The following is a 23,073-nucleotide window of genomic DNA, read 5'->3' as shown; positions in this document are numbered from 1 at the left end:
TGCTGCCAAACAAGAGCGGCATACAGGGGTCTGCTGCTTCCCGGGGCTGTGGGAGCACGCTGCGCACCTCTCCGTGGCACACGGAGGCTTTTTGCTCCTGCTGATTAGTTTTCTGTGCTTTGCTTTGAAAGATTTCCTCTGAGGCCATTTCTCAGAACAGCTCTTTCTGTAATGAGTTTGAATTTTGAAACACTCAATTTCTTGCCTCCTTCCTTTTGTTAATCCCCAGTAAATGAGGCAAATAATTGGGAGGTGTCACCTGTCCTTTCATGAATACTGCTTCTGTTCTTGTCCCCTTCTTCCAAGCAAAATGCCCAAGAGCTGCAGTAGTGGAGTCTCTGAAACAGCATCTTTGACTGTTGTACTGCTGCTCATCTCCTGGTCCCAAGAGGTATGGCTGATCCTTCTTTCAGATTTCCAGGAAGGAAGCAGTCTTTTATTTGATAATTTTGTTGCCTCTTGCAGGCTACTATTCCTTGTTTTGCTCTTCCAGGATGATTCTGATTTCTGTTAGTTCATTCTTTTTTGTGTGTTTTTGTTTTTCTTTTCTCTCCATTGCTAGGGAAGTTTATGCCTCCTTTTGTAGCCCTGCTGTTGTCAACAGATGCTCTATAAATAGGAAGAAAAAAGCTACAGGCGTTCCCGCTTCTCCTGACTTCCTGTGTCATTTGAGACTATTCTCCTAGCTCCAAATAGGGGTAGATTAATAATTAAATTCTTACTAAAGTTACGTTGCACAAGAGCATTCTAGTATTTCATAAGTAGTGAACTATAGCTATCCAAAGCTCTCTTAAAAACTGTTAGCTTCCCACTCATCCCTGGACCTTTCTAGCAGCTCTCTTGCCACCTCATCCTCCGCTTGACTGATTTTCACCATGCTGCAAGGATATTCTCTTAGAAACCACGACATTCCTTGCCTTTTCTCCCAAACTTTCTCAATGGAGAGAAACATAAGTTCACTGTTGTGCCTTGTGTGACTCGGAGATATTGTCTGCATTGCCCTGGTCAGAGTGGGTTTTGTGGTAGAGAGAGGTGAGTGAGGGGTGTGAGCAAGCTCTTGTTTCCATCTGGGCTGCCTCCCATCTCCTCCTGTCATTCACAAGGCTCTCCTCCTTGCGTCTTTGGAGCAGAAAAAGGAATGGCTGATCCACAAGCTGCACGCTGGTGCCTTAGGTGGCAGCTAGAACTTGATCCAAAGATACATCTTTTGGCGGCTGTGCGGTTTGGATGGGTTATCTTCTGAAGCTGGCCAAGCAGGTCCTGCCATTTTGGTAGCCTCCCTTGAGCCAGCCCCTACTTCTCCATGAAGTGTCCCCGGTAACACTCTGGTGTGCTTACAGCTCTGCCGTACGCTGGTCTGTGTGCCTGTTGCTCTTGATACGCGCACTCCAGAAAAATGAATGGTACACTGTAAATTACTATCTTGTCTGCTGTGGTGCATGGAGCAACCCACCTGTTTGGGAAGCAGCCAGCCTGCGTTTATTTTAGCAGATGGGAAAAGCAGAAAGCCACTCAGAGTAGGCAGGGAAGCAATATTTATTCATTCGGTGGCAAACACGGCAAAGTGGTGAACTGAGCTGTAGAGTTAAATAAGAGTGGGCACACATCTTGCATAGCAAAACTGCAGATCCTGGTGGCTGGGAAGGGAATGGCAGTGGGTCTGCACAATGGAGAGTAAATTATGGATGTTACTCAGCCCTTGATGAGCCAGAGGGTGGATGTTCTCTTTATCACAGCTCGCATGCAGGAGGCTGAAAGCACTGCAGCATCTGGAGAGGAAACTGCAGTTCTCCCAAACCGCGGTCTTGCATGTGGGCGCAGTAAGATCATGGTTATAGGTAGCTGCTTCACTGAATAGTGGCCAGATTAGAGTTAATCAAAGGCCGTTTGGTAGTAGATGAGTGCCCAGAATAGCTAGGAAATAAGGCTGTGTGCAGAAATGTTAGTGCCCTTTCCGCAGGGGAAAGAGGAGAAGCGTTCTTAGCAGAATTTATCAACAGATTTTTGATGTTGGATGTCACTGTCTTTATTATGCACAAGGATCTAAATGCAGCCTTATCTTGGCTAGTCTTTTTAGAGGATAACAGCCTATTACTGCTAGCAGTTAATCCAATTACTCTACTGGGTCAAGGGGGAGTGTTCTGTGCGAATGTTTTTGGAAGATCTGAAAAAAATATTCTGTGTGGTTGACCCAAAGAGAGCATATTTCAGAATTTGTCAGCAGATCAAAAAGTTTAAAAATTCCTGTTCATATTGAAAGAAACATGTTCAAAAGGGCTGCAGGCTTTCAATTTTGATTGCAAGACAATAGTTGCTTATTTTAGAAATGAAGATATTTCACAATGGAAAGTAGTTTCAAATCAGAAAATAAAAACACTGTCTAAAATCATCAGTGAAATTCTTTGATGTGGGGGTGAAGACAGGACTGTGCAAGCCTTAAGAACTAATTCAGCATGAAATGTTTTGCCTAAAGCGGGTTTTAACCACATCATTTCGGCTTACTTTGTTCCTAGTTCTCTAATAAGGATTTTATTGGGTGTATAGGAAGGGACTGTGCAATAACTACCCATGAGCCATCTAAAACAGGGAGGAGTGCTCTCTCGGAGAGGAGAAATTTGTTCCTACTTTCTTGGGGGAGAAGGTGTCGCACTTGATGAGCCAGATTGGACGTTCTGCTTTGCACGTGCTTGACCAAGCCCTGGGACTCCATCTCCTCCTGCAGCCTTTTGCAGAGGGGATTTCTGTTCAGTGCTTCGTTTCCATCTAGGAATGAGGCCCCCGAGTGGGATTAAGATTTGCCAGAAATCTTTGGGGGTGCTCATGCTGCAGCCTCTGCTGTGACTGCAGCAGCTGGGGGCTGTTTGGTTGAGATTCAAGCTAGCGTGGTTGGTTGCAGCTGCTGCTGGGGTAAGAGAAAACAGTACAACGAACAAAACTGGAATTTGATGTGGGATGGGGAACCTTACCCAGGCACTGGGTAGATGCTGAGGTCCAGGCTGCCCCTGCCTATGTAAGTGTTTGGGAATCTCTGCCTTACATGGCAATCACAGCAGGAGCCAGGTTGTTGGATTTACCATAAGGATTACTACATGGGCATCAATGGTGAATTTGAAATATTCCTGCGACATTTATGCCGTAAATAGGAGTTTAACCTCCCTCTCCTTCCGGACACAGAAGAGAGCTCTTAGACCATATACTGTTGAATCCCAAAAGCCTCAGCTCCTAATAACCAGCACAATCTAATTTAGATCAGCAGTTTGAAAAATCATTAGTTCAAGTAGTAAAAGCCCTCTATTAAATAAGGAATTTGCTTCCCCAAGACTTTAAGTATCTAAGCTCTTAGAGACAGCTGTTGCCAATCTCAAAATTTATGCTCTATTCATGCACGCCATAAAACTGTCCTTTTAATATCAGTTCAAAAATAAGCCCAGAGAAATAGTTGCTATAGAGGAAATTTATAGTATTGGTTTGAGAACAAAAGGCCAGGCAGTGCTTCCCAGTAAGAGGAGCGAGCGAGTTGTGCCGCTGGCAGGCTGTCATCTGTCACGGACCCTGTCCAGCAGCAGCCTCCAGATGTAACAAGAGTTTTCATTTTGAGCAGTTTTACTTTTGAAATAACATCTAAGAAAACTCAGGGTAAAAGTTGTGTCTTCCACAAGGTATTTTTGCTGGTTTGTTTTTTAACTTTGAATGAGCTTGTGTGTTTCTAGTGTGGTGCCTGATTTTGGTGGTGTCCTGGGGAGAAAGGAGGAGGGCAAAAGGAGGGACTCCAGAAATTCGCTTGTTGAGAATAAAAACTAGAGAATTTGGCTGCTTGTGTTTCGTGTGATATCTGTCTTCATTGTGAAAGCTGTAAGTCAGAGTCAACCAGACTTCAAAGTTGCAAGCACACAGATGCAAGCTGAGAGTGAAGTTTCTGGGTGACACAGAAGTGCTGCGGCTGTTTGGTTGCCATTAGGAGGTTTTGAGTGTATCACAACCCCAGAATAGAATTTTATTTTATTTTCTAATTAGCTTGTAAGTATTTTTGTGCCCTGAGTTCATTACGTTGTTCAGGTGGCTGACAAAAATCACACCTTCAACTGGAATAAATTAGGGAGAAAACAAAGCAGTAATGAAAAGGAGCAAAGGGAATTGTTACTGCGTGTATACCTGACAGCTTTTCATCTGTGGCTTCAACTGGGAAAATGTTATTACAGAAAAATACCCCACTTTCCTACCCATTCCTTGTCCTGCCGGCAATCCTCGAAGCAAGTTATTTTGGAGAGGTTTTTTTAGATTTGTTCCTGTAAGGAGCTGAAAGCAACTTATATCTTAATGTTTTCCCTAAAAGGAAAAGAACATTTCCCACGTAACTCCAAACAGCCTCAGGGGCCTGGGTAACTTTATTTGTGACCTTTCTTTCCTTTTTGTGGGTGGAGGAGGCAGAGGCTGAAGGAGGTGCTCAATGAGCATCACCGTTTTGTTTCGCAGCACAGCCTGGCAGGCTACAGTGGTGAGGCATGTGCTGCTGCTCTTATTTTTCAAAAAAGAGTCATGTTGGGGAAATTTTTTTTTTTTTTTTAACAACTTGCTCCCTTGTGCCAAATAGAGGGGATTTTCTTCACTTCATGGATGCATGATTTAAGAGGCACTCTAATGCTCTTCATGGCTTGAAGATCTAGTGTAGAGCTATGACTTTGGTCTTTACAAAATGCCAGAAAAACTAATTTATTGCAAATACAAGTATCCTGGGGCTCACAGCATGTAAAACTAACCAGACTAAGAAAAGTAAGGGAACTGAAGGAGGAGGAAGGAAATTCGTGTTTCAGGTTGTTCACAGAGGGAATGGATCCATGGAAGTATAAAATTTTTGTGTTAAATTGTGTCACATGTACAAGAACAACAATGTAACAGGAACATTGGGGATTTCTTTTGCCTGGATATTCATACATATTTACCCTATGGTTGCTACAGCCTTTAGCTAGCAAAGCTGAAGCCTATCCATGTAAAACTGGGGCGGGGGGAGATGCTTCCTTCCAGCTTTATTAAACTCTGAATTATATCAAAGATTACTCAGTTGGAACCCGAGCCAAGGCCTATGGACAGGGTTGATGTTATGGTTTCTGGCAATTCTAGATGGAACTGAAATGCAGTTGGACATAAAACAAAGACACAAACCAGCAGAGTGTTTATCTGGTGTGTTTATGTAAAGTAAACATGTTCAAATTTATCTTGAAAAACATCCTCGTGCCGGCAGTCATCCTAAAGATCACTTTCAGTAAGGCTTGTAGGAAGAAGGAATTTTTTCCTACTGGCTTGTTGACAGTAAGTTTTTATTATTGGCATTATTATTATTTTTTAAAACCTAAGGAATATGTTACAGGGTGATTTTTAGCAAGTTGAATGTTTTGATGCAGGAAACATAATAGTTACTGCAGCTGTTATATGCTAACTGCTAAGCAAATTCCCCTCATGTATACACAGTTGCTGTGTTTTTGGTCTCCATCAAATTATGAGGGGAGGGTGGAGGGAAAAAAGAGTTTTAGAAGTGGGGTGGGGTTTTTTGTGGGGTTTTTTTAAGCTATGAAGTATTTATTTCTCATTTTCCAACTGAGAACGTACAACTTCTTTACTAGTATCTTAATGACCTGCGTCCATGACATAGGAAGTCTTGTCCCTGTTTTACTCATGGGAAGATGAAAATGGACACCACAGGCATTTGCCCATGAGGATGGGGAGTACATCAGGGTGAGCAGCTGCTGCAGTATAACAACAGAGGCACAGCTGAATATTGGAGGCTGCAGGATGACTACGCGTCTGCCTTCAGGAAGGTGGCCAAGGAAGTGTATGTATGCCTCAGTGAAGGTTTCTTCTAACCGCTCTTGAGAGCAGCATCCACATGATGGAGTGAAGCTGGGCATCTGCCAGGCTTCTCATGGGTCTTCTACTGCCCTTGTTGAGCTTGGTGCTGGCTTGTGATTGCTACCCAAATTAGCTGATTTAAAGTTAGCTCGCGTATCTGTGCATTACACAGAGGAGTGGAAGCATATCCTAGGTCCTGCAATTAGCAGAGTCTGTAATGGAGGGAACAGTTGAGTGAAAACACTGTCCTCTGCTTCACATAGCACAGTATGTAAATACTGGTTTGGATTTTTGTTAATGCGCTAAAATTTACCATTTCTCTCCTACTCTGGTGTACGTGTGATTCTTTCATAAGTGTGGTTGTTATCCCATTAGCCAAAATCATAGCAGATTTCTGGTGATATTTCTCCCTTTTCTAAAGTGCTTCTTCACAGTTGTTTAATAATGATCCTTTCATGGTTCTGCACTGTTTATTTTTAGTCATCAAAAATGGACGTCATCAGGTTTTTAAAGCTTTTTACATTAGATTCTGTGTTGTTGAAACTTCCCTGTGGATTGGTTCTTGGGACGCATAATTGAGGTCCTGTAGCTGTGATTTCAGTGGCTCCATGAGGGTGTCTGGCTGTCATCGTAGCAGGGAAAAGGAGGTATTGGGGTCAGGGGGTGTTCCTACTTCTGTAATAAATTCTCAGCCTGACTTGAGGCCATTCATCATGTTAAGAAAAGGTTTCAGCTGTTCCCTTCAGAACACTGACATCAATTAAGTTATCCATACATCATTCCAGCATTAAGGTTTTATTAGAGCTGTGGTTCCTAGGGTTTGCTCCAGATGTCAGTGCTATGATGGTCCTCAGAACCAAGACTCATTTACACCTGCTCTCCTGAATTCTAGTATCCTAATGTGCTTTTGTTGATTTCAGCATGTTCTTCACTTACTGAAGGTGTGGTTATCTTTGTGGCTTATTCACATTTTAATAAATCTGTGTGTAGGTGGTGATATGAGCGTGTAGGTGACTGGTAAAGGACAAGTTATATCTTCTCCACCTGCCTTAGTGAGCTTGCCTGAGATAGGGGTGGACCTACATGATGATGCCAAGCAACTGTTTGCCAAACACTTGATGAATGGAATTGATCTGTGGAGTTGGTTTGAAGATGCTGCATGAGCCCTCTGAGCTTACGAAAGCTGAGAAATAATAGCCCAGTGCCAAACAGCTCTTGTGGCTAGAAGAGCCCTGTTTAGCAGCTGCTAGCCTGATTTCTACTTTTTTCCACCAAAGTGGCAGTCCAGCACCACACAGAATTGAACCTTGTGGGTAATTCTCTGAGCTTCTGCCGTCAAATGGGACCTCTCGGGAAGGACTCTGCCTCTCAGAGGGTCAGGGACATGCCTTTGCCCAAAGCTGAGTTTTTGACAGCGGGGCGTGTTCTGCTGCGTATCAGCCAGCTTGCTGGCAGAAGGTAGCTGTGCGTTTCACTCCTCTGCTGGCTATTCGTGTTTCACAGCGCACGTTATCCTTTATCCCTGTAAATGTCAGAGGGACGCGCCGCAGGGCTCCCGCACCGTTGACGTCAGTGGCACCGTATGCAGCTCGCTGGTGGCTTTACACAGACGCCTGCAACAGCAGCTTCTGCGGGGTGTCTCTTTGGAGGAGTGACCCATCAGGGCTTGTTGGTCTTTGGCTTATCTTGGGTGTTGACTCTTAGTAATTACTCCCAGCAATTGCCCCCTGTCTGAGGGCTGTCAGTATGTTTCGTGAACACGTACGTACCTTTCAAACAAGCCAAAGTAAAACTAGTATTGTTAAGGGAGCAATTGTATGGCAACCCAGATCTTGTGGTCCACTGACCCGCTGCTCTTTTTTGAACCATTTGTGCTTTCCTACTAGCTCATGCGTCCCTTTTAATGACACTTTATATGGATTATTAGTGTGTGTTACTGATGCCATGTGTAGTCTAATGAAGCAACAACAGCCAAGGTGCAAAGTGTCTCCTGTGGATTAATGAGGTCTTGAAAGAAGGTGACTGCCCACTGTGAAGAGAAGGACTATCAAGTTGAATCACTTATGTATCACCTAGATGTGACTCTTACTGTTACCATTCTTGATAGGAGAGAAAAAAAATGAAGTGCATGAAAATGCAAGAGGATCATATTTGGATCCATATTTAAATCTGATTTTTTTTTAAATGATTATGCATTGGCAGATATTTAGGAAACAGTTGAATTAATGGCCAACACTTCTATACCCATATAAACTTGCATAGTGTTAGTGCATCTGCAGTTTTAGTCTAGCCTATCAATAGTTACTTTCTTTGGAATTTTTTTTTTTTTTTCTTTCTGTAGAGTTGGAGAGTCTCAGCTTGGTTTTGGCTGTGGTTTTATATCTCTGCATCACACTATAAATAACTAGTAATGGTTAGAGACTGTCTTTTGAAAAAGCATTTAATTTTTGTTCTTGGGAGATGATCTGTGCCTTAAAGCTGTAAACTAAGGAATCTCACTATCTCTGTTATTAAGGCTTCATTTTTTAGCTGGTGGAAAAGTGTTTAAATTCTTTCTGGTAATGTAATATTTTGAGGTAGCTGGAGCTTTCTGTATGCTATATATTTTATCTTTTCACTGTTTAATAGCCTGACCCCATTCAGAAAACATTTCAGACTGCATATCATTTATATTATTAATGGCAGTATTGATTTATAAGATCAACTTTAAAGAACGACTTGCTGTTTTACAAGAAAACCATCAAAAAGATTAATGTGCTTGCTCTTTGTACATCTACTCTTCTATCCATTGAAAATGATGATCAAGTCAAAAGTCATTGGATTATCATCCTTTCTCTAAGGAACTGTGTATAATTACGTATCCTGATAAAAAGCATGTTCTTTTTACTTTGGGGAATAGATACACTGATGTTGCATTACCTGCAGATGTGGAATGATTACTCCCTGATGTTAATGTAGAGATTGCCTATGGCTAGGCAATAAAAGCATGCTTTGTTTGCTTTTTTTTTTTTTTCCTTAATCTGCATGCAGAATAGATGTAGGTGCTATAGGAGAATAAAGCAAAGACATAGGAGGGAACTTTGTTGTTGCTTTTTGGAGCAGGGTGTTATTTTACTATTTATTAAAGCTGCATGAAACAATTTAAAGTGTTGATGTTTATGAGAAGCGTTGTTTATAAAAGTAAATGTTTTCCCCATCCTTCTACCACCATGACTAAGATACTTTACACTTTAAATTTTATTTTCCTTCCTATAAACATTTCTTCCCCTCCTTTCTTTCCCCCACCCTGACATTATGTAGTTGATTTAATTCTCTAGATTGCTTTCCTCAAGCTCTAACTTGAGTTCATTTTGTTATGTGGTGACCACAGTTATGGATGACGCTCCCCCTGGCACACAGGAGTACATTATGTTACGGCAAGATTCGATCCAATCTGCGGAATTAAAGAAAAAAGAGTCCCCTTTTCGTGCTAAGTGTCACGAAATCTTCTGCTGCCCACTGAAGCAAGTGCACCTCAAAGAGAACACAGAGCCAGAAGGTTTGTGGCACTATGGATCCATGTTCTGTTTGTTTCTATTATTTTTATTTTTCCATGTATGTCCCTAGAGTGTGCTGTGTGTTTTCCAGCCTGTGTCAGTGTAGTGCAACTGATGCAGGAAGCGTGATGCACTCCATGTCCCTCCTTGCTTGCCTGTTAGTGTCTGATTCAGCTATCACGGGACACTATAATATAAGCCATGTACAGTATCGTTCTAGGTAAGAAGCAAAGTGACGCTGCTTTTTCTTAAATAAAGTTTGTTTGTTTCAGCTCTCATCATTACACACTGCCCTTTTTTGGCTGCCAAAAGTTGCTTGCTACTTAAACAACATCAATTCCTAGTTGGTTCTTTCAAGTAACATTTTTGAAGCTGCACTCTGCTGAAAATATGGCACTTAGACTCAGATTCAGCTTATCCCCAACACCATTCACTCCATAAGGCTTCTGCATAGTGCTAGAGAATGCTCATGACAGCTGTACTTCAGTGAAGCAGGATGAAGTTTGTATGTAATGCACGCCTGGTTGCATTTTGGAAAATGAAATGCATGCAGAGCAGCAAAAAAATAAGTAGAATGTTTTCCTTTTCAGATAAAGCAAAGGTATGGTCTCTTCTAATGCTGTGTTTACTAATATGAAAGTACTAATGAGGTATCTGTATCTTTAACTTGTTCGTCTAGTGTACGTAAGATTAAGCTATTGTAAATTATATTTTTTTAATATTTTCTCTTATTGTTCCATATGTGTTTTGCATTACTGCCTCATATTGCACATGGTAAGCCTTCTACTTTTTGCATAAGCTCCAGTATCCACCAAGGCAAATAATGCTACTGCTGGTAGATGTATTTTAAGATGAAATATTCAGGGCTGGATTCTACCACAATTGAGTCTGCAGGAACGGCAAAGTGAGCGGGCTGGAGCCTTTTCTCGCATATCATTTGTATTATTCTCTCTGTAATGATGGGCATCGGTTGCTGAGCTGTCACTATGGGCCCAAAGTATTTCAGTCAACTGCTTTCTCCCGGTACATATCCCAGATTTTGCATGAATGTTCTTTGCACCACTTCTGGGAGTTCTGTGTCTTTTATTTAGAAAGTATTTTACTAAAATAGCATTTTGTTGTCATCTCACCAGAACTATTAAGTCTGACACAAACACTGGTGTGAGGTGTGGAGAGAGGTTTTTTATTTCAGTGGTGATTTAACTGAATATTAAAATTGGGTTTTGAAAACACGAAGCCTAATTCATCTCTCAGTTCTGGGGCTGACTTGATAGGAGTTGTGTTTTCATAATTCTGAACTCAATAAACACGAAGGAAAAGTGAATCCCATACCACTCTTCTGGATTAGCAAATATAATGAATTTACTGTCATCTGTCAGGATTTGTGTTGCTCATGAGTAAATTATGAGCCCAGAACTGTTCATGTCAAGCTCCTCTAGGAATATGATGACAGCTGAGTTACGAGAGGTGCTCAGCATCCTTGGCAAGTGATATTTGGTGAAATGAAAGGTTCCATGTGAGCCATAAAGAGAAGGGCCCTAAACTTGGCATCATTGACTCACGTGCTGTATTTCACTTTTTTTTTGTGCTTATGTGGAACTCTAGCAGAAGCTGATGGTCATTTCAGTAGAACTTGTTCTGGGAGCTGGATTCCTGCTGGGGAGTAGCTCTTAGCTAGGTCTGACCATTTTCAGTGAATAAATCAGCAATTTACATGCTAATGGCAGGTAACGTTCAAGAGGAACAAGGGAAGTGGAGTTGTGTTGGGCCTTTTATCTCCAAAGTGCAAATCTCCTGGGGGCATGGTTTGGTTCAATGTTGAGGAATTCAGGATCTGCTGGGAGAGGCTTGCAAGGTGCAGGCTCGAAGTGAAGACCTGGGGAGCGTCAGTTCTGCTGTATTGTTGCCTGGAAGCCAACAGTTGCTCTTCTTAGAGCCTCCATAAATCTACGTACTCTCTCTCCAACAACAGCTGTGTTACCATACGCCATGGAGGAAGGAATATTGTTAATCATTCTTACTGAAAATGTTTAGTTCTAAGAGGAAAGCTTTTCATCTTCTCCTGCAGTATACAAGGATGAATATCTCTTCCCTTTCCCCTTTTTATCCCTCCTCCACTCCTCCAGGAATTTTGCATTACTGAAAAAAAAAAAAAAAAAAACACAAGAAGCTATGGCCATATTGAATTATACCACAACCATCTGAGTTGATGGGAATTCATAGGGGTTTCAATTTTTATTGTTGCGTGATTTCTATATGTGTTTCTGTGAAAGATGTTGCCTCTAGCATGAGAGGGAAAATACACATTTAGGAGTCCTTTTAGCCTCTGTTGCAGCTTATTGCCTGGGCTGCATTGGTCTTTTTCTTCAAAATCTGTGGGTTGCCTGGCAATGGTGTTAGACCCACTGAAAGACTGATGTGTGTCATCCGCAGTGGTTTGTTGGCATGAAGCTTGAAGAAATTTGGGTATTAGATGATCTGAACTGTGCTTTCAGTGCAAACACTAAAACAGTCCATTGAAGTTGATGGAGTGGCTGAAACAAACCTTACCTGAATACCTTCTAGTGTGAACCCAGCAGTTAACAGCTCAATTGTGCTATGAGGAGGAATGAAAATAAGTGTTTAAACCTGTTACTGTAGCATAATTTACACATTTTTGAAGGTACTGGAAAGTACAGCAACTAAGAAGCTGTTAGGAAACCTCTTCGAGTAAAATGTCATAATGGAAGTTTTATGGAAAACTGCAGAGTTGAAAGATCGCAGAGAGTATAAAAATGTACCTTTTTTTATCTGTTGACTAATGACATGGGAAAACATAGTAAATCCTTACGTTTCTAACTTTGCAACTGTTTGTCTAAATATTTCACTTAGATTTCTTCTCTGCACTTTTTAACCACCTTCATACAGGGTTAATGCTTTGGGTACCTCATTTAACACTTCAGGATTTGAACCCCCTAGGCATGTACGATGACACCAGGTAAAAGATTTTTCTGGCTTTTTGTAGGGGTGTTTGGGGAATGTTCTACTATTTCCTGAAAGACTTAAATACCACCTCACTCTGGTATCTGAACCAGGTGGCCCATCATTTCTCATCTCACGCCCATTTCTAAAAGCAAGAGAAGGAATGAGAAAATTAGATCCATGTTTTCTAAATTAACCTGTCATGGTTTCTTGTTCTTTGCCTGACACCCTACTTGCCTGCTTGCAATACCATCATTTTTCACAGCACCCATATGCCTCAAATACACCTTAGCAGAATATGTCCAGGGCCAGTACATTTAATATCAACCTGGAGGACATATAGAAGGTCCTTGGTCCAGTAACTAGAGCAAGGACAGTCTTTTTTTTAAGTGTTAGATGTGGAAGGAAGGAGGAGAACAATAGGAAATCACAACAATATTATCTTCCCAAAATGTGGAAATTTCCATGTGGGTCTGGTGCCAGCAGGGTGATGTCTGTCAGTCTGGATCGCAGTTCAGATAGGATGCTGCCTTTCCTAATGCTATGGGAAACTTTGGGCTAAGTTAAAAGATGAACTACTGCTTTATTCTGCATCATTCCAGCTTTGTTGTGTCAAAGTCATTCTACAGTTTACAATGTCATGGATCTCTCAAATGCAATAAAACAAGCGGACCTGACATCCTTACCTGGATGCTAGGTCCTGTGGGCATTGTGCATTGTTTACAATTACATCCAAGCAGCAGCAAAATACAGGGTGTTTTTGCAGCTTCCTGCAAGCCAAGAATACACTGCTAGCAGGAGAAGGGCCATCTGAAGTACATTTTGCAGCTATTTGTTCTCTTAAATAGTTTAAACATAAGCTGCTGCTATCTGTTTAAAACATGGTTGCTTAAAAAGAAGTCTGCTCCTGGAAAACTAATTTGAGTTGTATTATTACATCCAGAGGAGGCAATATAATGAGAGAAATGTTTTTTAAAAACACCCATTGGTTAGTCACAGTCACATAATCAAGAGTCTTGGCCTCTTGCCCACAGTTCTGTTTTCATGTGGGGTTTTTTGCCCTTCTTTTTTTTTTTCTTTTCCTTCCCCAGTAACATTTAGTCTCCCTCCAGGCACACATAACCTTTTTACACAGAAAAGCAGGCGAGCATGGCAAAATATGTACTGGGGTTGGGGAGAGGGAAATCTGGGATAGCAGCTGGTAATAAGGAAAGGCAGCTTTCCTCAACCAACAGGAAATCTGATTAGATAGAAAATGTTAAGGATGCTAATGTGAAACAAGCAGCTTTGCGGTTGCCCTTGACAATGGCTTGTTATCTTCATCCCTAGCAATGGGATGACTGGCAGAGCCAGTCCCGGGGGCGAGGAAAAGGTAGGACATTTAAGCGCTTTATGTGGGAGGCTGGCTCCTCTGCCTACTCCATGTGCACACGCAGTTTTGTCACCAGCAGAAATTCAGAGCCTTTATGTTGTCATATTGAATGTCCCTTTGGTGCTCCAAGCATTGTGTCACGACTGATAGTACTGTTATTTGGCACTCTAATTATATGCTTTTCTTCTAGACCAAATCAGTCCTATTAGCCCAGCTCCCTCATTTAATTATGTTAATACATGTGCATTTCTGCATTTTGGAGGAGAAAAAGAAAGAGGAAGGGGGAGGAGAACCTGTATTTGAAATCATGGAGAACTGTGAGAGGTTTTTAAACTTTATATATTGTTCAGAACTGAAAAAGACTTTATATTCCAGTGGGGAATAATAAAGATGAGCTGTGTGAAACATGGGTACATTCACCTGTGCTGGTCATGCCTGAGATGACCTGACACACTTGGCTGTGAGACACCAGTGAGGAGGTTTAGCATCTGCGCTGAAGGTGCATTCAACCTCAGATTTAATCTGGACCAACGGTTGCCTGAAAGGAACTCACTGGTTCATTGAATAGGGGCTCCTACTAAGTTACGTGATCCTATTTATAAACTTTATCAGGGTTATGGTCCCTTGATACTAAATTAATCACATTTCCTAATCTTCCATGATATTTTTCATCATGACTTCTGCTTTCAGTGGAGGTGAAAAGTGAAGATTTCGTATCCCATTTGCCAAGGCTCTTGCCTACAGGAGTATTTAACACTTTCCTGCTGCAGCTAAGCTGTCTGGCCTGGAGGAGCAGTTCATGCCAGGGAGGGAAGAGAGAGGGCGAGCAGTCTGCTTTGCCTGGTGTTGGGCCCTGCAGCCCTCAGTGCTCTCATCATCACCCTTTCCCTCAGCAAAACCTTGTTCTTGCCTCTGCTTTTGCCTGCTGCTCTCGGGTCCTCCTGTGGGGAACATGAAGCTTTGACCTTGCTTCTCTCCTGAATCCTGACACTGGCAAGAAGAAGCAATGAGCAATGCCTGAGCCTTGTCCGGTACTAAATGAAAATAAGCTCTAAATCCCATCTGTCTGGATATACATGGAGTTGCTGGCAGCTATGGGACCATATCTGTAGTGAAGGATGATCTAAAAGGAATGACATAGACCATAAAAGCCAAAGGTCTGAAACTGCCACTGTTATAATGGCTTTTTTCCCCCAAAGAGAAACCGACTTTGACTTGAGTGATTAAATGATAACCTTCTATTTTAGGGCATTGGGAGGCAGTGGTGACAACTGCACTCTTATTTTCTTCAGATGCTTAGTACATAAAGCAGAATAGCTCAGTCCTGTAAGTGGCTGAGCCCTCTTGCCCTGATCCTCGAAAGCCTTTAAGCACACGATTAACTTTAAACACGTGAGTGCTCCCAGCAGAGTCAAAGGGGTTGGGGTGTATTTAATGAGCTTACCTCAACGCAGTCTGGGCCTGGCTTGGGTTCAGGCTCAGACAGTGCAAATCCAGAGTAATTCCACCAAAGTCCAAGATTTACTCAGTGTTTACTTGTCTGCAAATGAGATCAGAACCCCCTCACAGAGTTTAATTTGATTTCTTCTTTTCTTACTCCCTTAGGAGTTTATATGGTCCTTATTGCCACAACCATTCATGATTGAACATGCTTGTTCTCATAGCATTGCTGTGCAGTAGGGAAATTTAATGTTTCCCATTATAAAGAGGGAAGCAAAGAACTTGATTCTCATAACTTTTAGGGCATCTCATCAGCATGGTAACAATAACGCTGCCTACTGAATCAGCTGAGCACTAGGTATTTAACTATTATCTTTGGAAGATTCTGAGGTGTGACACTTCTAGCCGTACAGAAATATCACAGAGCTGGGACTTCAGCATTTTTCCATAGATTTAAACTTAAAATATGAGGGTTTTATCTTTCTCTTCGGCAGTGGCTCTGCAGCAGCCTGTGCCAGCTGAACTGCTGGCTGCCTCCAGCCCTCCCTTCCTCTCGCCTCCCACCACGTGCTTGTGCGTTGACCTGTGCTTCGTCGAGCTCCGCCACCAAATGCCTTCTGTTCTTACCGTGTGAGTTAATGAATGGCTCAGCCCTAGGTGAGCCCAGTTCTGACTGCGGCAGGAAGGCTAGGGTGGTGTGGTGAGGGACAGAGGACAGGGGGACGGGAGCAGCCAGCATTAGCAGGCAATGCATAAATGGTGACAGGTTATTAGGCTCCTATTTTAGCTTTACCCTAAACTGTTATCCTCTACCACTTCTTTCATTGTCTGCACTTTATTTACTTTTCACCAACTACTTGGCTCTATGCTGAGTCTTTACACATCCAGCTGTGTGCTGCCTTATAAAAAACATCTCTTTTTAAGGTGGCTGGACATGATTTAAAGAATAAGGTAGTGGTTCAGTGTTTAAAGTCTTGAGGAGGAGGCATCTAGTTGTTGATAAAACATTTCTGTCAGCAGGTGTTACAATGATTACAAAGTGTATATTGAGGGAGGCATTTGAGCTTTTGAAGAAAAGTCACTGAATATAGGATTTCAAATGGCTTGCAAATCTCTTTTGTTCCTGAATTCACATGTACCTGTCACCTCACAGGACACAGTGCAAGAGCTTTACTTAGCTCCTGAGAGGCTTGGAGATCAGTGTGTTATACATGGCCGTGATTCCTGCATCCTATTGATTTGCTTTGCTAATTCCTTTTAACTAATACACCTACCAGGTTATTCCTACCTACCTGAAAAAGTAGACTTTTTCAAGGGTCTGTGGCTCTTGCTGTCAGCTGAATGCGACCCGAAATAAGGATTACAGCTGGAAGATCCTTCTCACTGTGTATGCGCCCACCTCTCAGTCCAGGAAATAGGGTGCACACCTTAGTCTGTTTGCCAGACTTAAATCTTTAGAATAATGTAGCTGGAGGAAATGAATATAAAATATAAGGAATAAAGGTGGCCCAGGCACCCTCTTTCTGATAGGAAGAAGGATTTCAAACTGAACAGTGCCACTGCTCTTACCAGGCTGCTGCCCAGGCCAGCAGCTCACAGAGGAGGAATACAGCTGGTGTCCGGCACAGATGGACTGATGCTCACCCTGCAGTCGCTTCTTACCCAGCACTCTTCAGGGGAGCTGATACTTAAGTCAGCTGATATTTAAGTTTCTGCAGACTATGTCCTTGATCAAACCTACCATTATAACGTACTTTTGTGTGTACACCTGTTATGGAATCCCTAGTCCCTTTTGGACTGTGTTCTTTTTGCTGCTAGACACTTCTTTAGTGTCCAGGTGTTTCCTGACCTCTGTAAAGAACGGTCACATTTCAACCTTCTAGTTGGCGCTGATTTTCCAGCGTATGCAGACCTGCCTTTCTGGGTGACTGTCCTCACGGAGTTATCAAGTCGGTGGTCCTGAGTCCGTAGGTAATAGATACACCAGGAGAGGCACTAAGAGCTCTCACAGTACTTTTATCTGCCATCTCACCTGGCCACAAGTAACAAATTGGAAATTAAGTGGTTTGTTGAACTGGGTTTTCCTGGTGGAAAAATTCAAAGGTGCAGCTGTAATTGTGAACTGTGTAATTGCTAGCCAAATTTGCACTCTGTAGCATCAGAGAAGTTTAAGTAGGTAATGGCTTAGGAGCAGTTTTAGCACTTTTATTGCAAGACAGTGGGTTTTAATTCTTGAGCTGTAGCTGGCCTCACCACTGGACAAGTCATGACAGCCTGAAGAGAACTCTTATCTCTTACCTTACCTGTGTATTCTCCAAGGCATATCTTTTATCTATGCCTTTTGCTATTTTGCTCTCCTCTCAGAATAAATATTCATTATGGAGACAGTATCTGGCACTTAGCATATCTGAAGTAGGACATTTAGACCAAATGAGTCACACTGATGTTCTTTTGTGATCTCATCTTTAAAGGACTCTGAGAGCTTCGAAGAGTGCTCCTTGTATGGAGGAAGGCCTCTGTCTGGCTACTTTTTCATTCCATGACTCTCCTGAGAAAGCATCAGACTTTGCTCTTCAATCTGTCCTCATTTTAAATAAGATTATGTAGTTCTTTATTAATAATGAAGGTTCTTCTTTGTACCTTATTCAACTACATGGCCCATCATAATTATTGCAAGACCCTTTATCAGTGGTAACATCTGTAGTATTTAAATATTGGCCTTTGGGTTGGGAGTACGCCAAATTTTTCATGCTCTTCTAGGTTACGACAACTCCAGAAACAGGGAGTTCTGAAACTTTTTAGCTTTCACTGGAGAGTTGTCTCCTTTCCCAAGGCACTCACAAAAGCATTTAGGCATGTCTGTGTGGTGCAGCAGAGATCCCCTAACTACTGTCCCACATCTATGCAGCCCAGTACAGCACCGTGCAATGGTGTCGGTAATCTCAGGGATGATTAGCTTGAGTAACTCACAGTATTATGTTGCAGCATGTCTATGATTTGCAGTTCCAGGGTTGGCTCAGCCCATATCTAACTCAGGAGTTTCTGCTCTTCATTCCATCAGCAGTCTGGGCCTTCAGCAGCTGATACCTCTCAGTGCGCAAAAGTGAAGCCACAATGAATGGCGAGGTTCATCAGAAAGTCTAGCAGACTCCTTACCTCTAGGATTATCTGGAAAGGAGGAGGAAGGCAGTCTTACTTCAAACTCAGTCTGGTCTCCGTGTTCTCCCTCAACTCAGTTTCTTTCTTTTATGCTTCTCCTTGTTCTGGATACTGCCCTGTCAGAGCTGTGGATGCTTTCAGAACAAAGCTAAAGAATTTGCAGAGCAGTGCATTTTATTTCAAGTATGTCGTAAGCACGCTATGCAGTAACATGGGTTAGTGTTCTTTTATGATTGCATAAGCGGTTAACTTTTGGCAGTAGTACATTTGTCTCTATTGTTTGTTCTCTTTTAAGTGTCCTGACCCGTAAAGCTAAAGAAACTGAAGAAGCTTTACCAGACGTCAGTGAGCACAACAGAGGTCCAAAGATTGCAAAAGACCAGAGTTTTCCTAGAACACTTACATGAAATTATTGAATGCTTTTTTGGTAGTATTTGGGAAAAGTCAGTGCTCAGGCTGTTTCATACTCAGTTTTTTGCCCCCTGGTATCTATCTACAGTGTTTTCCTGCTGTGTACAAGTTCTTTGATTTTACTTATATGCTTTAAAAAAACCCCTAACTTTTGTAGGATAGTGCAAAATATTTGCACATGTTCTTTTAAGCCAGCTCTTGTCCTCCAAGACAGAAAGGTGTGCAATCAAGCAATGGTGTTCGGGAAGACTGAACAGGTGATTGTTTGGTATCGATCCCAGTGTGCATGTTTGTTTCTTTCTACCATGTGTTTGAAAACACTGAGACAGACACATGAGGTTTTTTTCCGAAAGACTGAGATTACAGAAAATGTTGGTTAAACCCTAAAGATTACAAGGGACATAAACCTGCAGAGGTTCTGACCTGCAGAGGTGTATCCAGCACATGGCTGTACATCCTCTTCAAGTGACGCACTGTTCCTTGAACTCCTGCTGTAAAGAAAATGATGGTGCATTTTGGAAACAAGGAGAAATCCTTTCTCAGGCATCTTGCACACTCCTGATCTGAAGCTGTCTGCCACAGTTTTCAAGTGCACTAAATAATTCTTGCATGTTGATTTAGCAAGGGAAAAAATGAAGAACATATGCAACTTACTGCACAAGAAGTCTTTAGGTGCCAGCTGTCTTTCACGCTTGACATTTCACATTACACAACAGTCCCTTCTAGAAAGGTTATTGGTGCAGCTGTGATAGTTCTCACTATTCTACACTATCTGGTCAAATTTAGCTCTCACAACAGAATAAAAATCTAGTGGCCACTCTTCAGATTTGTGCAATCATCATTAAGCCAGATTTTAATTTGTTTTGTGTGGCCCTTGGCATAGAGAAGTCAGAAAAGCATCTGTGTATGGAGTGGTGACTGAGTGTAATGTTATGCAAATATCTAAGCATCTTGATTGTTTTGCTGGAGCCCCATACAGAAGACAAATCAAGTAGTCCAGTCCTGATTCCTCTTAATTGCTGTGATTGAGGCTTGGGTTTCTTAACAAATATTTTCTAAATAACAGCTTAACCTTCCTCCTTATGCTTGGTTTTCTGTCTTGTTACAATATGCCTATCTCAGGGTTTCTTTCCTTGGATCTTGTGGGAGAGGCACATTTCATTCCTCAGCTGTGTTCCTTGCAACATTTATGAGAAGGTTAGAAGCTTAGCTCGCCCTAGAGCCTCACATCCTTAGAGGATGAAACTAAGGTCTGCTATAGAAGGTGAAAAAGTATTTATACCTCCGAGTCAGCAGAACTTACTCCATACAGCGAGCTGGTACTTCAGCATCCATTGAAGATGCATCAATAAACTGTCATGAGACTTCTGAGGGCATGGAGGGCTCTGGTGACAGTAAACTGTGGGCTGGAGACTTCAGGAATAGGGGTGTTTTCACTCGTATCTCCTGCCTGCCCTCATGGACATCACTGGTTTGGAAGCTTTACCAACTTTGACTTCAATGTTGCGAAGACAGATGGAGCTGCAGAAAGAGTCTGTCATGAAGACCATCTGCAGGACGAGTCTGGGACTGCTGTGAATATGGTGCTAAGTTTTCCATCTTCTGAAAAAGGCATTAACAGCATAAACCACGTTTGTGGTGATGTCAGTCTCTTCTCTAAACCCGCCCTTCCTCTGAGCAGTCATATGGTTTTTTGTTTTGCAACAGATGATGCCAAATATGACACCTAATTGCAACAGTTGTTAAAAATACAGAGTTTGTTTCAGTTGTGTGCCTTTGCTTAATTGGTGCCTGCTCCTGTTTCTCTTCCTCTGCAACTCCAGCTTGTTTGAGTCAGTAGTTGAAGACTGAGTTTTGCTCTCTAGTTGCTCTTACCTCTGGTGAGTATAATCTTTCTCTCATTTCAGACAAGTGGCAAAGCTGACATCAAGTGTTGTTAGTGCCTCTCAAATATTGTCAGTAAAAAACGTTTAAGCTTCACATAGGATCTTCTCTTTTAATGATGAGCTATCAGCATTAACCCAGTAGAGTTCATCTGCCTGGCCTTTTTATGATAAATTCAGATTAAATACACTGTAAAAACAGTAGTAAGCAAAAATTTGAATGGGACTTGAGCTGCCAAATGCAAGTAGGCAGTTTCTTAAATCACTTGGATATTAAATTAGATAAATGTAAAAATGGTGAGAAATGTTGCTGGTCTTTGTACTAATAACAAAGGAGCATGTTTAGGAAATGACTATTTTAACTTAAAAGAATTTCATGTAGTGCATTTAATAATAAGTGCAGTGAAATGTACAGTCAGTATGATATCGTTCTGGATATATTAAAAAAATACCGTGCTAGTTATTTCAAAGTTGAGGGAAGCTCTGAGTCAAAACAAGCTTTCCTGCTGGTGCTGAAGAACATATTCTTTATGATATGCAATTGCTACTCAAGTGGAAGTATATTTTATATTCTCTAAATAATAAATACATTGTATATTCTCTAAAATTCAGATGGATGCTCTGCTTGAAAAATTCCTTTGCCCAATGATAGTTTCTCTCTGAATAACAGACAGGGAGGTTATTTAAAATCATTTGTCTGCTAGGTTGCTGAGCCAGCTACCTTCAAGGCATGCTGATTAGCCTTGAGGAAGACTAAGCAGATTGCTAAAAGGTTCCTGAATTAACGTGGACTCCTCCTCTTTAAGAGTGATGACCTTCTAACCAAAATTACTAGGTTGTTTTAAAGGATGGCCGTTTCTCTTGTGGAGATTTCTCTTGGCTGTTTGTTCTTTGGCACACTAAGGTACATGCTTTCCTAAGGATGTCTGTTCTGCCTGTAAATAGTATTTCTTTCAAATTCAGATACAGGAGAACATCATCAGGACATAATGTCAGCAGATGCTCAGCTTGTGCAGGCTGGTACCATTGGGAACTCCGAGTTGTTGATAGGTCATGTCCACTGAAGACAATTTTGAAGATAAATGTACTTTTTATTTGCTGAAAAACACTTCTATTCCCCATTCCTATTAATTTGAAAGCAAGTTGCAAATAATTGTGGACTAATGATCAAGATGAAAAATGGGTTGAGCAGGGCAGCGAACAGTGATTGGAGAACAGGTATAAAGAGCAGCAAGGAGGAGAGGGCATTTTTTGAACGATAAGGCATTGTGGTACTGAGGAGGAGAGGTTGAAGTGGGAGAAGGTGAGCCCGATGATAGGGAAGAAAAGTCTGCTAGGAGAGTGGTTAAGAAGCTGGTGGTATGGACAGGTGAGCAGCGTGCTTTTGGATGAACTTGTTGGCTGCAGGCGAGATCCAGAATTGAAAAAGAGAGGGGTCCCTGAGCTCCAACAGAGTTAGAAGGCTACTGCATTGGAGAGGAGTTGGAGTTCCATCCTCTTCTGGATGGAAGCCTGAAAGTGAGAGAAATGACCTGGAGAGGACAGATCTCCAAAGAAAACCAGATTAGTTACTCAGCTGCAACTTTGTTTTGAGTAACATCATCTTTATTATGCCAACACTGCAAGAGAAGCATGGTCTGTTCTCCTTGGGTTGTTCTGCCTCACCCTGTGAAGATCTGACCCCATGAACTGACCAGCCAGATGCACAAAGCACAGCAGCTTCTTCTCTAGCTCCATGTTCACAGCTCTGTACATACCCTCATATGCATGAAATGATTTAATAATCTAAACAGTAGATTCCAACCACACAAGTAATTGTCCATATCCTCAACTTATATATATTTAATGAAATACATTGAATTCTCTAGAATGCTGCCAGTTTATATCTGATCAAGTGTATTTATGGTCAGATTCTTTAATTTGCACATGCAAATGAAAATATGTGCATAATTGTTCATCCAAGAGACTAACTGAGGAAAATCACAGGGCAGCACTATGACAATTTGTTCTTGATATAATCTCTCCTATAGCAGAATTTGTACTGCCTCAACAGAATTGAAAATGTGCCTTTTAAAAGCTAATGTCTCAAAAGGACATCGTTTAAAAAAAAAAACCCAAAAAATGAACCAAAACAAACCCAACATTCCTGCCAGGATTTTTTTTTTAGTGGTGTGTTTTGGAGTTGGTGGTTTGGTTCTGTTTTTTTTTTTTTTTTTTTTAGAGGAGTTTTATTGCCAACTTTTAAAGTCAGCTTGTTTCCAACAGAATGATGTTGAGATGGATGCTTGCTGACGTTTTTCTTCATAAGCCCTTGGCCAGGCTCTTATTTATGGGTAAAACTGGAATTCAGTCATCCTGGGATGGATGCAGTTGAGAGTGGTAGTTGGCTTCAGGTTAACTTACTGTCTGAGTTCTGTAATACATCCCCAAAGATTTCATCACATACCTTTGAAAGGCACCGGTGACT

General features: G+C 41.7%; 1 protein-coding gene across 1 annotated transcript in view; it reads left to right on the top strand.

Moving 5' to 3' along the window:
- The first annotated feature begins 9,216 nt into the window (after positions 1-9,216).
- Positions 9,217-23,073, top strand: part of FGF13 (fibroblast growth factor 13) — a 117,142-nt gene continuing 103,285 nt past the window's right edge. Inside the window, exon 1 of the mRNA XM_075720568.1 lies at positions 9,217-9,382. Coding sequence (XP_075576683.1) covers positions 9,217-9,382 — 166 coding nt within the window. The remainder of the gene's footprint in view (positions 9,383-23,073) is intronic.

Source organism: Pelecanus crispus, chromosome 13 (genome assembly GCF_030463565.1).
Source record: "Pelecanus crispus isolate bPelCri1 chromosome 13, bPelCri1.pri, whole genome shotgun sequence".
Lineage (NCBI taxonomy): Eukaryota > Metazoa > Chordata > Aves > Pelecaniformes > Pelecanidae > Pelecanus > Pelecanus crispus.
The sequence above is the reverse complement of the archived record's forward strand: the minus strand, read 5'-3'. Positions and strand labels throughout refer to the sequence as shown.